This window comes from Tasmannia lanceolata, unplaced genomic scaffold (genome assembly GCF_043159265.1).
Source record: "Tasmannia lanceolata isolate RefF3 unplaced genomic scaffold, GAP_Taslan_0.1 ptg000003l, whole genome shotgun sequence".
NCBI classification, from domain to species: Eukaryota; Viridiplantae; Streptophyta; class Magnoliopsida; order Canellales; family Winteraceae; genus Tasmannia; species Tasmannia lanceolata.
Genome location: NW_027518680.1, coordinates 54,622,906 through 54,637,347, shown reverse-complemented (window position 1 = coordinate 54,637,347; position 14,442 = coordinate 54,622,906). Strand labels below are relative to the sequence as shown.

The 14,442-nt window shown below is 37.0% G+C and overlaps 1 protein-coding gene across 1 annotated transcript; it reads left to right on the top strand.

Moving 5' to 3' along the window:
- Nucleotides 1-11,309: 11,309 nt before the first annotated feature.
- Nucleotides 11,310-13,509, top strand: LOC143855966 (desmethyl-deoxy-podophyllotoxin synthase-like). Its single transcript, XM_077366011.1, has 2 exons — nt 11,310-12,330; nt 12,629-13,509. The coding sequence occupies exons 1-2, from the start codon at nt 11,431-11,433 to the stop codon at nt 13,247-13,249; spliced, it is 1,521 nt and encodes a 506-aa protein (XP_077222126.1). The 5' UTR covers nt 11,310-11,430; the 3' UTR covers nt 13,250-13,509.
- The last annotated feature ends 933 nt before the right edge of the window (nt 13,510-14,442 follow it).

Below are 14,442 nucleotides of genomic sequence, written 5' to 3'. Positions count from 1 at the left end.
CATCATGCCCGAAACCAAAATACCCGAAACCAAATTTTATTTTATTTTTGCAAATTTTGGTTATTTAGGCCAAAATTATTGTAATTTCGGTCAAAATGACCTAATCGAGGAGACCGAAATTGACATAACTAATTTCGGCCGAAAATTGGTTCTATCATAATCTATTGGCTTTCGTTCCCCAATTTCGTGGCTCACGTTCCAAGTGACAACTTCAACATCTTCAGTAACATGAATCAGTTATTATCTTCTGTGAACATCTATCACAAATCTTTGATAATACATATTAAACTGATAGATTCTAATTCATTTCTTATTCAGGAAATTTTATTGTAATCAAATTCATTATCACTTTTAAATCTACATATGTTTCAGGATGCATATTATCGTATATGAGATCACCTAATCACGTCGTTAGATCGTCTGGGTGCTAGATTTCGCAACTAAGCTAGATTAGAATGCCATGCTAGATTTGGATTATCTCTTTCCCTACTTATCTTTGTTTTCAATGTTGATCCCTTTTATTTTTCTATATCAATACTTGTCACGGTTAATTGCAATCATCCAAGATTAGTGAAATATAACCTTTTACAGCTAGCATCAACGACATAATATGGTGGGTTTGTTGAAGTTAGGGTGACATGTTGTGACTCATAATTATGTTTGATCCTGATTCATTAATGAAGAATTCCTTCATTCTCTCCCCATCTGGCAAGCTAAGCCTACCTTACATGGATCTATTATATGGAGATCATTTTATTATCTGCATGAAATTTGTTCAAAAATGGATAATTGAAAACGAGAAATGGCATTGTTATGGTTCGATATTTGGCTTGAAGATTATCCCATGTTATCTCTTTTCCTATCAGAAAACCTTCACTCAGTGCTCATGGTTGATCACATCATCATAAAAAATATAGTCAAACTGTCAAATTTTTATTCATGATTCTTGTCGAGATTCTTTTGCCTAGAGAGTGAGGTGAGGACAGTTTGAAGTTGTTATTTTGAAGTACCAACAAATATGTGGTCCTTAATGGTAATTCAGTAACAAAGCGACTTTGCTGCCTATTGCCATCTTGTCTGCTGGCTCATTCGCTGAAGCCTTTGTTGGAACTTTTAGGAGCAAATTTGGCACAAAAAGGCATCTGATTTCCATAATAATGCCAAGATTTTTCATGGGCCACTTGCTTTACTTAAAGTCCAAGCGATGATGTATGAATAGTGTCATTGAATAATTAGTGGGCCTTACCAATGCTTCGTAAAACAAAGAATCGCTCTAGCTTCGGCCTCTAATGGTAATATTTTTCATAAACCTATGAAAGATTTAGAAACAAACATCCTGACTTTTAGGGCCATCTTTATGTGGCTTACTCATGCTCATTAATATTATGATGGCATTCGGGACCAGGAGTCCCATCCTGCTTTACAAAATATCGAAGAGTATAAACACCGGCATATCTGAGGCTAATTCGAAGATGCAAAAAAGTAGTCAAAGTACAATATCCTAAACTATTCCTTGATTCCTTTCAACATCATGCCCGAAACCAAAATACCCGAAACCAAATTTTATTTTATTTTTGCAAATTTTGGTTATTTAGGCCAAAATTATTGTAATTTCGGTCAAAATGACCTAATCGAGGAGACCGAAATTGACATAACTAATTTCGGCCGAAAATTGGTTCTATCATAATCTATTGGCTTTCGTTCCCCAATTTCTTGGCTCATGTTCCAAGTGACAACTTCAACATCTTCAGTAACATGAATCAGTTATTATCTTCTGCGAACATCTATCACAAATCTTTGATAATACATATTAAACTGATAGATTCTAATTCATTTCTTATTCAAGAAATTTTATTGTAATCAAATTCATTATCAATTTTAAATCTACATATGTTTCAGGATGCATATTATCGTATATGAGATCACCTAATCACGTCGTTAGATCGTCTGGGTGCTAGATTTCGCAACTAAGCTAGATTAGAATACCAGGCTAGATTTGGAGTATCTCTTTCCCTACTTATCTTTGTTTTCAATGTTGATCCCTTTTAGTTTTCTATATCAATACTTGTCAGGGTTAATTGCAATCATCCAAGATTAGTGAAATATAACCTTTTATAGCTAGCATCAAAGACATAATATGGTGGGTTTGTTGAAGTTAGGGTGACATGTTGTGACTCATAATTATGTTTGATCCTGATTCATTAATGAAGAATTCCTTCATTCTCTCCCCATCTGGCAAGCTAAGCCTACCTTCCATGGATCTATTATATGGAGAGCATTTTATTATCTGCATGAAATTTGTTCAAAAATGGATAATTGAAAACGAGAAATTGCATTGCTATGGTTCGATATTTGGCTTGAAGATTATCCCATGTTATCTCTTTTCCTATCAGAAAACCTTCACTCAGTGCTCATGGTTGATCACATCATCATAAAATATAGTCAAACTGTCAAATTTTTATTCATGATTCTTCTCGAGATTCTTTTGCCTAGAGAGTGAGGTGAGGACAGTTTGAAGTTGTTATTTTGATGTACCAACAAATATGTGGTCCTTAATGGTAATTCAGTAACAAAGCGACTTTGCTCCCTATTGCCATCTTGTCTGCTTGCTCATTCGCTGAGGCCTTTGTTGGAACTTTTAGGAGCAAATTTGGCACAAAAAGGCATCTGATTTCCATAATAATGCCAAGTTTTTTCATGGGCCACTTGCTTTACTTAAAGTCCAAGTGATGATGTATGAATAGTGTCATTGAATAATTAGTGGGCCTTACCAATGCTTCGTAAAACAAAGAATCGCTCTAGCTTCGGCCTGTAATGGTAATCTTTTTCATAAACCTATGAAAGATTTAGAAACAAACATCCTGACTTTTAGGGCCATCTTTATGTGGCTTACTCATGCTCATTAATATTATGATGGCATTCGGGACCAGGAGTCCCATCCTGCTTTACAAAATATCGAAGAGTATAAACACCGGCATATCTGAGGCTAATTCGAAGATGGAAAAAAGTAGTCAAAGTACAATATCCTAAACTACTCCTTTCTTCCTTTCAACAGCATGCCCGAAACCAAAATACCCGAAACCAAATTTTATTTTATTTTTGCAAATTTTGGTTATTTAGGCCAAAATTATTGTAATTTCGGTCAAAATGACCTAATTGTAATTTAATGCATGAATGTGATGTACCAACAAATATGTGGTTCTTAATGGTAATTAAGCAACAAAGCGACTTTGCTGCCTACTGTTAGAAATTTTTAAAAGATATAGAGTTGAAAAATTAAAGATGCCTTTTCTTTTAGTTTAAAAATTTGGAGGGAAGATTCAAATTAAAGTTTCACTCTTGTTTTAAAGCAAAAGATTTTTGTTTGAATAGGGATTTGAACCCAAGACCTTGGTGTGTGTGTTTGAAAAGGAAGCTCTCATTTACAAGCAAAAACAAATAGTCCCACATTGCTTTGGAACAAAATTCTTCTCATCCATATAAGATGGAGAGTTGGAGAATGGCTTGGGCCTTCAAGGGGCTTCAGAATTTGTTGGATCCTAGGCTTTTAGAAGAGAACAAATCCATGTTCAAAACACACACGCGCGCGCACACCTCGCCGGGCCGGGCCGTGGTCCGAGGTACGGGCTTGGGTAAGGTATCTTTTTAGTGCCAAAACGTATTTCTTTTTACCATTAAAATTAAATCAGTTTTTAATCTCCCCACGTTTTTATTATTAACACCCCTATGAAGTGTATGAACCGTTTCATATCCAACAGTCATATTTGTGACTGTTGGGAGAGAAATGGTTAAGGCACTAATAATGGTGATTAATCATCCTCCAACAGTCATTTTCTCATCTATAAAAAGGAGAGAACAACACCATTGGGGATCACAGCTTTTACAACGAATTGCTTCTGTTTTCTGCCATCTTGCTCTGTTCCCTCTGTATCTGAGTACTATTCCAAGGTGGTTCTGGGTGAGCGAGTGCGCGTGGACTGGAGCCTTTCTGGCTATTTTATCTTGGAGCGTGGGTTCGCTGATCCCGTTGCACCGTAGGGGGCGAATACAATTCTTAAGGAGATTGAGCATGTGGCACGACTCAGCCTCTCTTCCTCAAATCTGATTTTAACAAGGTTTTCAACAAAATAGAAAAGTACAAATTCATTTTTATTTCTTTGGAAATCTAAAACAGTGCCCAATTTAAAGACCGAATAACCTTTCTCATTTCTGGATTCAATCAAACCATAAATCAGACCTTGCTAGACCAATCTGTTTTTACAAAAATCTTAAGAATTGTATTTTACCAGATCTGATTTTATGGCTTCCGAGAATCAAAACCCAAGTTCTGTTGATCCCATCTCTGTTGAGAATTCCAATCCAACTTCAGTTGTTCGCATCCCTCTTGTGAACAGAATTCTCAACACCGTTCCAGATTTTTCCAAGATCGAACGCCTTACTGGATTGAACTATAAACGATGGAAACAACAGATCTTGTTTGCTCTGCAACAAATCGGTGCTGCTTTTGTTCTTACCCAATCAAAACCATCTGAAGATTCTGCTGAATTTGAAAACTGGAATAATGCCGATTATATTTGCAAGAACCATCTCTTGAATGGTTTGTCAAATGACCTTTATAATGTATACTATTCATATGAACATGCTGCTGATCTTTGGAATGCATTAGTAACTAAAGATGATTGAGAGGATGCTGGAAATAGGAAATATGTGATAGGGAATTTTTTAGACTTTGCTATGGAAGATGGGAAACCTATTTTTGCTCAAATAGATGAGTATTAGTTCCTAATTGGAGAATTGGCTAAGGAAGGTATGAAATTACCTGACACATTCGTGGCTGGTTCTCTTATTGAGAAACTGCCTTTGTCTTGGAAAGATTTTAAGATCGGAATGAAGCACAAGACAAAGGAATGGACCTTAGACCAAGTAGTTGTTCGGATTAAAATCGAAGAGAAAAACAGACTAAAAGATAAGCAACAAAATGCCAAAGAGTATACCTCTAAGGCAAACATTGTTGAAACCAAGAATGATGGGTCTAAGAATCTGAAACCGAAGAAGGAAAAGAACTTCAAGAAATCTGGACCCAAGAAGAAAGGAGTCTGTTTTGAATGTGGAAAACCCGGACACTACAAGGACTGCCGATACCGAAAGACTGGTTCGTCCAGTGCCAAGGTTAATCTAACCGAGGCGGATGTTATTGCAGCAGTTGTGACTGAGGTAAATTTGGTGGAAAATCCTAAGGAGTGGGTTCTAGATACTGGTGCTACCAAGCACATTTGTGGAGACCGAAGCTTCTTCTACAACTACACCATAGTTAAGGAAGGGGATCAAGTTTTCATGGGGAACTCACAAACCTCAAAAGTTATTGGAAAGGGCAAAGTATTGCTGAAGTTAACTTCAGGGAAAGTACTTGCACTTCAGGAGGTGCTGCATGTGCCGGATATACGGCCTAACTTGGTATCATGAGCACTTCTCAACAAGAACGGACTGAAGCTCACCTTTGAAGAAGATAAGGCAATCATTAGCAAAAATAATGTGTTTGTAAGAAAGGGCTACAATTCCAATGGTTTATTTATTCTTAATGTACTTGAAATCCTGAATGGAAAAGCATCATCTTCTTCTGCTTACATTGTTGAGTCCTTTGATATTTGGCATAGTAGACTAGGCCATAGAAGTGCACCTTATATTAAAAGACTTTGCAACTTAGGTTTAATAAACGGAAAAATTGAACCTAGTGAAAACAAATGTGAAATATGTGTTGTAGCAAAATTCACAAAGAAACCTCACTTTAGTGTTGAAAGAAAATCAGATGTACTAGAACTTATTCATAGTGATTTAGGTGATTTCAGATCACTTGAATCTAGAGGAGAAAAGAGATATTACATAACCTTTATAGATGACTTTTCCAGATACACTAAAGTATACCTATTAAGAACCAAAGATGAGGCTGAACAAGCCTTTGTAAAGTACAAAAATGAAGTGGAAAATCAATTAGACAAAAAGATAAAAAGACTTAGAACAGATAGAGGTACAAAATACTCTATAACTAAGTTCTGTGATGATAATGGTATTATCCATGAAACCGCAACCCCTTATCAACCTGAATCAAATGGTATAGCAGAACGGATGAACAGAACCTTAAAGGATATGTTCAATGCTATGTTGATAAGTTCTGATTTACCCTTAAACTCGTGGGGGGAAGCACTTCTTTCGGCTTGTTATATATATAACAGGATTCCTCCAAAGAAGAAGGGTCATATACCATATGAATTGTGGCATAACAAGATGCCTAGTTTATCTCATTTGAGAGTTTGGGGTTGCTTGGCTAAGGTTGGAATACCTGAACCTAAGAAAAGAAAACTAGGACCTAAGCCTTGTGACTGTGTATTCATAGGATATGCTCAAAACAGTACAGCCTATAGATTTCTAGTTTTGAAATCAGTTGAAAATATCCTATAATATAACACTATAATTGAATCTAGGGATGTTGAGTCTTTGAACATCACTTCCCTATGAAGAAAGAAATTCCTAAAGAACCTAATAATGTTTCAAGAAATCAAACTAAAACTGAAAAGGAATTGGACCCTGAGTTTCAAGAACTCAAAAGAAGTAAAAGACAAAGGAAAGAAACAAATCTAGGAGATGGGATGTTCACCTATCTAATAGATAAAGATCCTGTAACTTATACTGAAGCTGTAACTTCTCCAGATGCTGTATTCTGGAAAGAAGCTATAAAAAGTGAACTAGACTCCATAATAGAAAATCACACTGGGGAACTAGTGGACCTTCCTCCTGGAACTAAAGCACTAAATAGCAAGTGGATATTTTAAAAGAAGCTAAAACCTGATGGGACAATTGATAAGTTTAAAGCAAGATTAGTAGCTAAAGGCTTTAGACAGAAAAATGAGATAGACTACTTTGATACATACTCTCCTGTTGCTAGGTTGTCCACTATTAGGACTCTATTAGCTATAGCTTCTATTCATAACTGGTAATACATCAAATGGATGTAAAAACAACATTCTTAAATGGAGATTTAGAAGAAAAAAATTACATTAAACAACCTGAAGGATTCATTGTGTCTGGACATGAAAACAAAGTTTGTAAACTAATTAAGTCACTATATGGCTTGAAACAAGCACCTAAACAGTGGAATGACAAATTTGATAGTGTATTAGTTACAAATGGCTATAAGATTAATGAATCTGACAAGTGTGTTTATAGTAAGTTTAATAGTGATAAAGGTGTAATTTTGTGTGTATATGTAGATGATATACTAATCATGGGTACTAGTTTAGACATAGTTAAATCTACTAAGAGATTTTTAATGTCAAACTTTGAAACTAAAGATATGGGTGAAGCTGATGTAATCTTAGGGATGAAGATCATCAGAAAAGAAAATGAAATAATATTGTCTCAGTCTCACTATGTAGAGAACATTCTAAGGAAATTTGGACAATATGATAGTTTACCTGTGAAAACACCTTTAGATTGTCAGGTACATCTTAAGAAAAACAAGGATGAGATGGTATCTCAAAAGGAATACTCAAGTATTATAGGTTCAGTGTCATATTTAATGAACTGTACTAGACCTGACATTGCACTAGCAGTTGGAAAACTTAGTCAACACACACATAGGCCAGGTCATGAACACTGGCAGGCTTTGACTAAGTTGTTGAGGTACTTAAAAGGTACAATGAACTTTGGACTGCATTTTAAGGGGTATCCTGCTGTCTTGGAAGGCTATAGTGATGCGAATTAGATCTCTGATTCACGAGATTCAGTGTCTACCAATGGATATGTATTCACCCTTGGTGGTGGTGCAATTTCTTGGAAATCGGTTAAACAAACTTGTAGTACAAGTTCCACTATGGAAGCAGAATTTATAGCCTTAGATCTAGCAGGAGCTGAAGCCGAATGGCTCAGGAATTTTTTGGCAGATGTGCCTTTATGGCCAAGGACAGTTCCCTCAGTGTTTTTACACTGTGACTGCCAAGCTGCTTTAGCCAAGGCCAAAAGTAAGACCTATAATGGCAAAAGAAGGCATATTCGTCTGAGGCATAATTTGGTAAAGCAATATTTGGGTGAGGGAACAATTGCATTCGACTTTGTAAGGTCAGAAAGGAATTTGGCAGATCCTCTGACAAAACCACAGATAAATAACGTGGTTTATGAGGCATCGATAAGAATGGGGTTAAAGGCCGTGGCTTAAACCATTAGTGATGGACACCCAACCTATGTGAAAAGAGATCCCTGGAATTAGTTCAATGGGTACTAACAAGTCACCGGATGGTTTGTTAATACTATCACCCATATTCTTAGATGCAAAATGATTGAAGATAGTGTTCACTGCAAATGAGGTAGGGTGAGTTGAAGACTCTTAATCAGTTCATTACCTGTATTAGGTGGTATGTTACTTGTAGTGCATACTTGATGACTAACCTAAGTGAATGTGGAGGTGAGGCCGCTTCCTATGAGAATTTAACGGGTAATTCTCTAGAACATTCATGAGAACCAAGCGGAGAACAAGGCCAAAATGTTCCAATACTGTGAATGAATCACCAATGAATCGATGATAGGGTGTGGGTAACAGGTTAGTCGGTTACACATACGAGGAAAGGTGGAAGGAGTCTAACTCTACCCGTACTCAGTAACGTAATCTGTTTATCCTAAATATCGGTTGAAGTCCAAAAGACACCGGTATGAATCCACTCTATTTTTCTAATGTGCTCAGATACGTCCGTTTTCAAATTTCAATTGTATTTTGAATCTTGTGGGGAATTGTTAGAAATTTTTAAAAGATAAAGAGTTGAAAAGTCAAAGATGCCTTTTCTTTTAGTTTAAAAATTTGAGGGAAGATTCAAATTAAAGTCTCTCTTGTTTTAACGCAAAAGATTTTTGTTTGAATAGGGATTTGAACCCAAGACCTTGGTGTGTGTGTTTGAAAAGGGAGCTCTCATTTACAAGCAAAAACAAATAGTCCCACATTGCTTTGGAACAAAATTCTTCTCATCCGTATAAGATGGAGAGTTGGAGAAAGGCTTGGGCCTTGAAGGGGCTTTAGAATTTGTTGGATCCTAGGCTTTTAGAAGAGAACAAATCCATGTTCAAAACACACGCGAGTGCGCGCCTCGCCTCGCCGGGCCGTGGCCCGTAAAACGTATTTCTTTTTCCCATTAAAATTAAATCAGTTTTTAATCTCCCCACGTTTTTATTATTAACACCCATATTAAGTGTATGAACCGTTTCATATCCAACAGTCATATTTGTGACTGTTGGGAGAGAAACGGTTAAGACACTAATAATGGTGATTAATCATCCTCCAACAGTCATTTTCTCGTCTATAAAAAGGAGAGAACAACACCATTGGAGATCATAGCTTGGAGATCACAGCTTTTACAACGAATTGCTTCTGTTTTCTGTCATCTTCTTCCTCCGTTCCCTCTATATCTGAGTACTATTCCAAGGTGGTTCTGGGTGGACCAGTCAGCGAGTGCACATGGACTGGAGCCTTTCTGGCTGTTTTATCTTGGAGCGTCGGTTCGCGGATCCCGTTGCACCGTAGGGGGCGAATACGATTCTTAAGGAGAGTGACCATGTGGCACGACTCAGCCTCTCTTCCTCAAATCTGATTTTAACAAGGTTTTCAACAAATAGATAAGTACAAATTCATTTTTTTTTCTTTGGAAATCTAAAACAGTGCCCAATTTAAAGACCGAATAACCTTTCTCATTTCTGGATTCAATCAAGCCATAAATTAGACCTTGCTAGACCAATCTGTTTTTCAAAACCTACTGTCATCTTGTTTGCTTGCTCATTCGCTGAGGCCTTTGTTGGAACTTTTAGGAGCAAATTTGGCACAAAAAGGTATCTGATTTCCATAATAATGCCAAGATTTTTCATGGGCCACTTGCTTTACAATAGTGTCACTCAATAATTAGTGGGCCTTACCAATGCTTCGTAAAACAAAGAATGGCTCTAGCTTCGGCCTCTTATGGTAATCTTTTTCATAAACCTATGAAAGATTTAGAAACAAACATCCTGACTTTTAGGGCCATCTTTATGTGGAAGCCCATATTACCCCCCAAAGTATTCTTTGAGGCTATGTTCTTTCAATATAAAATGGGCGAAAAACAAATTTGAGGCTCATTTTTTTTTTTCATTTACAGATGGGTGTAAATTTTGAATGGCTTTCTTGCCAAAAAAAAAAAACACTCTTAGACTCCAATATAACAAAATCTCGAAGTCCAGAAGCACAAGTTATCGTCAAGATTTTTCTTCTAAAAAAATTTGAATGGTTACTTAATTTTCAATATATTGAATCCTTTGGAATATGTAGTATGAGAAAGATGAAATTGTCTACAATTTTCAGTGAATTTGAACTAAGTTTCACAAATCACTTGACAAACCCAAAGATCATCCAAGTAAATTGGAATCCTCTTCCTCGCAATTGCCTAATAATCAACACTAATGGATCCATTAAAAAAATCAACAGTGGTGGAGCCTAAAGGTCTTCTTTGAATTCATAAGAAAATCCGCTCACTCATCGCTGAAGATATAAACAAAGTGCCTAAATATCATTTTTTTTATGATCTTTCTCCTTGGTCATTTCTCCTTCCCCATTGCCTCTTCTTTAATCTTGTTGTTTGCTCTTCTACATTGATCCCTTTTTTTTTTTTGGGCGAGAAAAAAAAATGATGTCCAACCATGAATGAATGTTTGTATCATATGGGAATAGTACTGAATTTTTTTATACTATCATAAACACAACATAGAACAGTCTAATATTTTGAATATCAATGTGTTATATTAAAACCAATGTTTAAAAACTCCCCACGTAATTCATCAACTTGTCCGAGTCGACTCCCTCTTATCTTGGCCGAGTTCGCCCGAGTTTTGAGTTTTTTTTCCTACCAATTCAATCATAACTCCTTGCCCAAGTTAATAAAAATTGACTGTGTCAATCAAAGACTCGCCAAAGTCGGCTCCCTTCGATTATTTCTGAGTTCTCATCCAGAATCTGAGTTCTAAAACGCTAATTAAAACTACCTTTAATAAACGGAAATGATATCAGCACAACCATGTTTTGATATTTTCACTTACCATCTTATCTTCTAGTATTTAAAGAGTTGGCAAAAGGTTAATACAGTTCCAGAAAACCTCTCAGAAGACAATTAAAACAGAAAAAGACAAGCTGGGTCTATTCAATTATTAAAACATGGTTGTGCTGATATCACTTCCCTTAATAAAATATACTAAGAATGTATATTTGTACTATATGAGAAGTACCAGCAAGATGCTGCAGTGGGGATTTGCTCTTTGAAACCCAACAGATTCAGTATAAATAAAAAGATAGACTCTTGGCATCAACATAACTACGAGTCCAATAACAAAGACATCAAAATACACTGCAACTTCTCTCTCCTCTCACCCATGGAAGTCCACTTACCATCCTTTCCTCTGCTCCTCACATTCCTTCTCTTCATGTTCATGTTGATGAAAGTGAGAAAGAGATTCAAGACTAAAAACCCAATTCCAAAATTGCCTCCAGGGCCATCGAAGCTACCCATCATAGGTAGCATGCACCACTTGCTAGGCTCACAACCACATCACGCCCTTAGGGACTTAGCCAAGAAGCATGGACCTCTTATGCACCTCAAGCTTGGCCAGGTCTCTACAGTTGTAATCTCCTCACCCGAAGTTGCTAGAGAGATCATGAAGACTCATGATCTGAAATTCTCAAGCAGGCCCGAGTTGTTTCTCCCAGATATAATATTGTATAATCGTAAGGACCTTGTCTTTGCTCCGTATGGGGACTATTGGAGACAACTTCGAAAGATTTGCATTTTGGAGCTCTTAAGTCCCAACCGTGTCAAATCGTTTTACAAAGAGAGGGAAGAAGAGGTATCAAATCTCGTTCAATCCATTTCATCGGTAAATGGGTCGACAGTTAACCTCACCAAGATGCTCATCTCATTGACAAACAACATAACATCGAGGGCAGCCTTTGGTAACAAGTGTGGGGACCAAGAAAGATTCATAACAGCAGTCAAGGCAGCATTGGAATATGCAGGGGGGTTAAATGTAACTGATTTTTTCCCTTCTTTAAAATTCGTAAGTGTGATTATGGGAACAAAGTTTAGGTTAAAGAGGCTCCATCGGGTGTTCGATAGGATCCTGGACAACATCATCAAGGAACACAGAGAGAAGCAGCTGATGAAGACTAATAAGGAGGAAGTTGAAGAGGATTTGGTTGATGTTCTTGTAAGACTTCAAGAGCATGGAGACCTTGAATTTCCTCTCACAGACGACAACATAAAAGCAGTCATCTTGGTATGTATGTTTCCTAACAGATAGGGCAAGAGAAAATAGAAATAAAAACTGAACTTGAAACCCAATAACAACCTCAGAACTTTTTGTTGTTGTTGTCAAGAGAAGTAGAAATAAAAACTGAACTTGAAACTCAATCACAAAACAAATTGAAAAGAAAAAGACTAGAGAAAAAAACTAAAACAATCTCATTCTCAAAAAATTTAGTTAATTCCTTGATTGTATTAGGATTTTAATCACTGATACAGCCAATAAAGCATTGGTTGGTTATGTGAAATCAATGTATTTATTCTCTTTACAGGACATGTTCGCAGCAGGGACTGAGACCTCATCAACTATCATGGAATGGGCAATGGTAGAGCTAATGAGAAACCCTAGAGTGATGGAGGAAGCACAGGCAGAGGTAAGAAAGGTTTTCAAAGGAAAGGACAAGATAGCAGAGAGTGAAATTGATGAATTGAGCTACTTAAAACTAGTTATCAAGGAGATTATGAGGTTGCGCCCTCCTCTTCCATTGCTAGTTCCAAGAGAATCCACTGAGAGATGTGAAATCAATGGATATGAGATACCCAAGAAGACTAGGGTTCTTGTGAATTCATGGGCAATAGCAAGAGATCCAAGACATTGGGAAAACCCTGAAGAGTTTGAGCCAGAGAGGTTTTCTCGTAATTCTATCGATTTCAAGGGGCAGAACTTTGAATATACCCCATTTGGGGCAGGAAGGAGGGGTTGTCCTGGTATTTATTTTGGACTAGCTTCTACTGAGTTAGCCCTTGCCAACCTTCTCTATTTCTTTGATTGGAAACTCCCTCATGGGATGAAAGCAGAGGATTTGGACATGAGTGAGAACTTTAGCATAACTCTGGCAAGAAAAGCTAACCTAAACTTAATCGCAACCCCTCATTTTCCAGATGGGTTTTGAATTTAGCATGCTTTTGTAAGGAAGAATAAAGAAGTTTGATTTGTACAGTTCATGTGTTTCATGCTTCCAAGTTATGTAATAGTGACATGTAAATGTTCTTATCAATATTTTCCACATCTTGAGAGTTTCACACACACAAACACAGGGAAGAGAGTGTCCACAAAGAGATGTCTTGTTCATTAACATCAGGAAATATTCCATCAGAAACATCTGTACTCTAGGAGGAACTGGCGGCCCCAGTAATGGAAATGTATTCTTTACCTCTTTGTATACTAATCAAGGAATAGATGACTGCTGGTACATCGACTCAGACACAGTTTGAATAGGTAAAAAACTAGTAGGGAGGTAAAGTAGATATTATTAAGACAATTTACATCTTCCATTTTCAAAATTCTACATTTCGCTTTATGAACAATAGGGTATATCAACTATACAATGTTTGGAGACCATGTGAGTTTCTTATATGTAGGATTGTGTTTATTTGCCTTCGATCAAAAAGTCGTGACAAATGGGCAGATAATCTTTATTATTGAACTTTGAACACTTTTTTCGCGCGCGCGCATGCACACATTGCATGTATGCTTTTATATTTTAAGTAATGCAACAAAAACCTAGTCGTAAGGGTGCCCCAACAATAGGGGTGCAACTCAAGCCGTGTTAGATCGGTTTGAGGCCAACCCCAGAGCAACTGAGGTAGCATTACCCCAGCCTTAACCCAACCCAAACCAAACCGAGCCTCGAGTCGAAGAGGGTCAACCCTAACCCAGTCCCGCGTCTAAACACTCAACACTAACCCAACCCATCTAACATGATTTTCCAAATCAGTTTGATTGGCCCGAGGAGAAATAGATAAAATACAAAAAAAAAAACATGACCCTAAGATTTTTGTTGAGAAAATCTGCCGGACAAATCCACTCCCTATCTGATCGTATACAAATAAACGGAAAAGTAAAAAGATAAACACAAGCCACAAGATGAACACCTAGATTTTACGTGACTTAGCCAGGATGCCTACATCCACGGGTGAGAGCAGGATCTTCACTATGAGAAAACAAAATTATAAGGATTACAACGGGATTAACCCACTAACCCGCGAACCAAAACACTTTCCTTGTCTTCTCAACCAAGACTGTAAACAAGAGAACCCCGAGAAAACTCCCAAGAGAAAATCTGAGAAGAAAACCCCGAGAAGA

Bases quoted from the DNA above. Each gene is read 5' to 3' on its own strand.
- LOC143855966 (XM_077366011.1), top strand. From the start codon at position 11,431: ATGGAAGTCCACTTACCATCCTTTCCTCTGCTCCTCACATTCCTTCTC. The intron at 12,331-12,628 runs GTATGTATGTTT...TTCTCTTTACAG, and splicing joins ACATAAAAGCAGTCATCTTG to GACATGTTCGCAGCAGGGAC.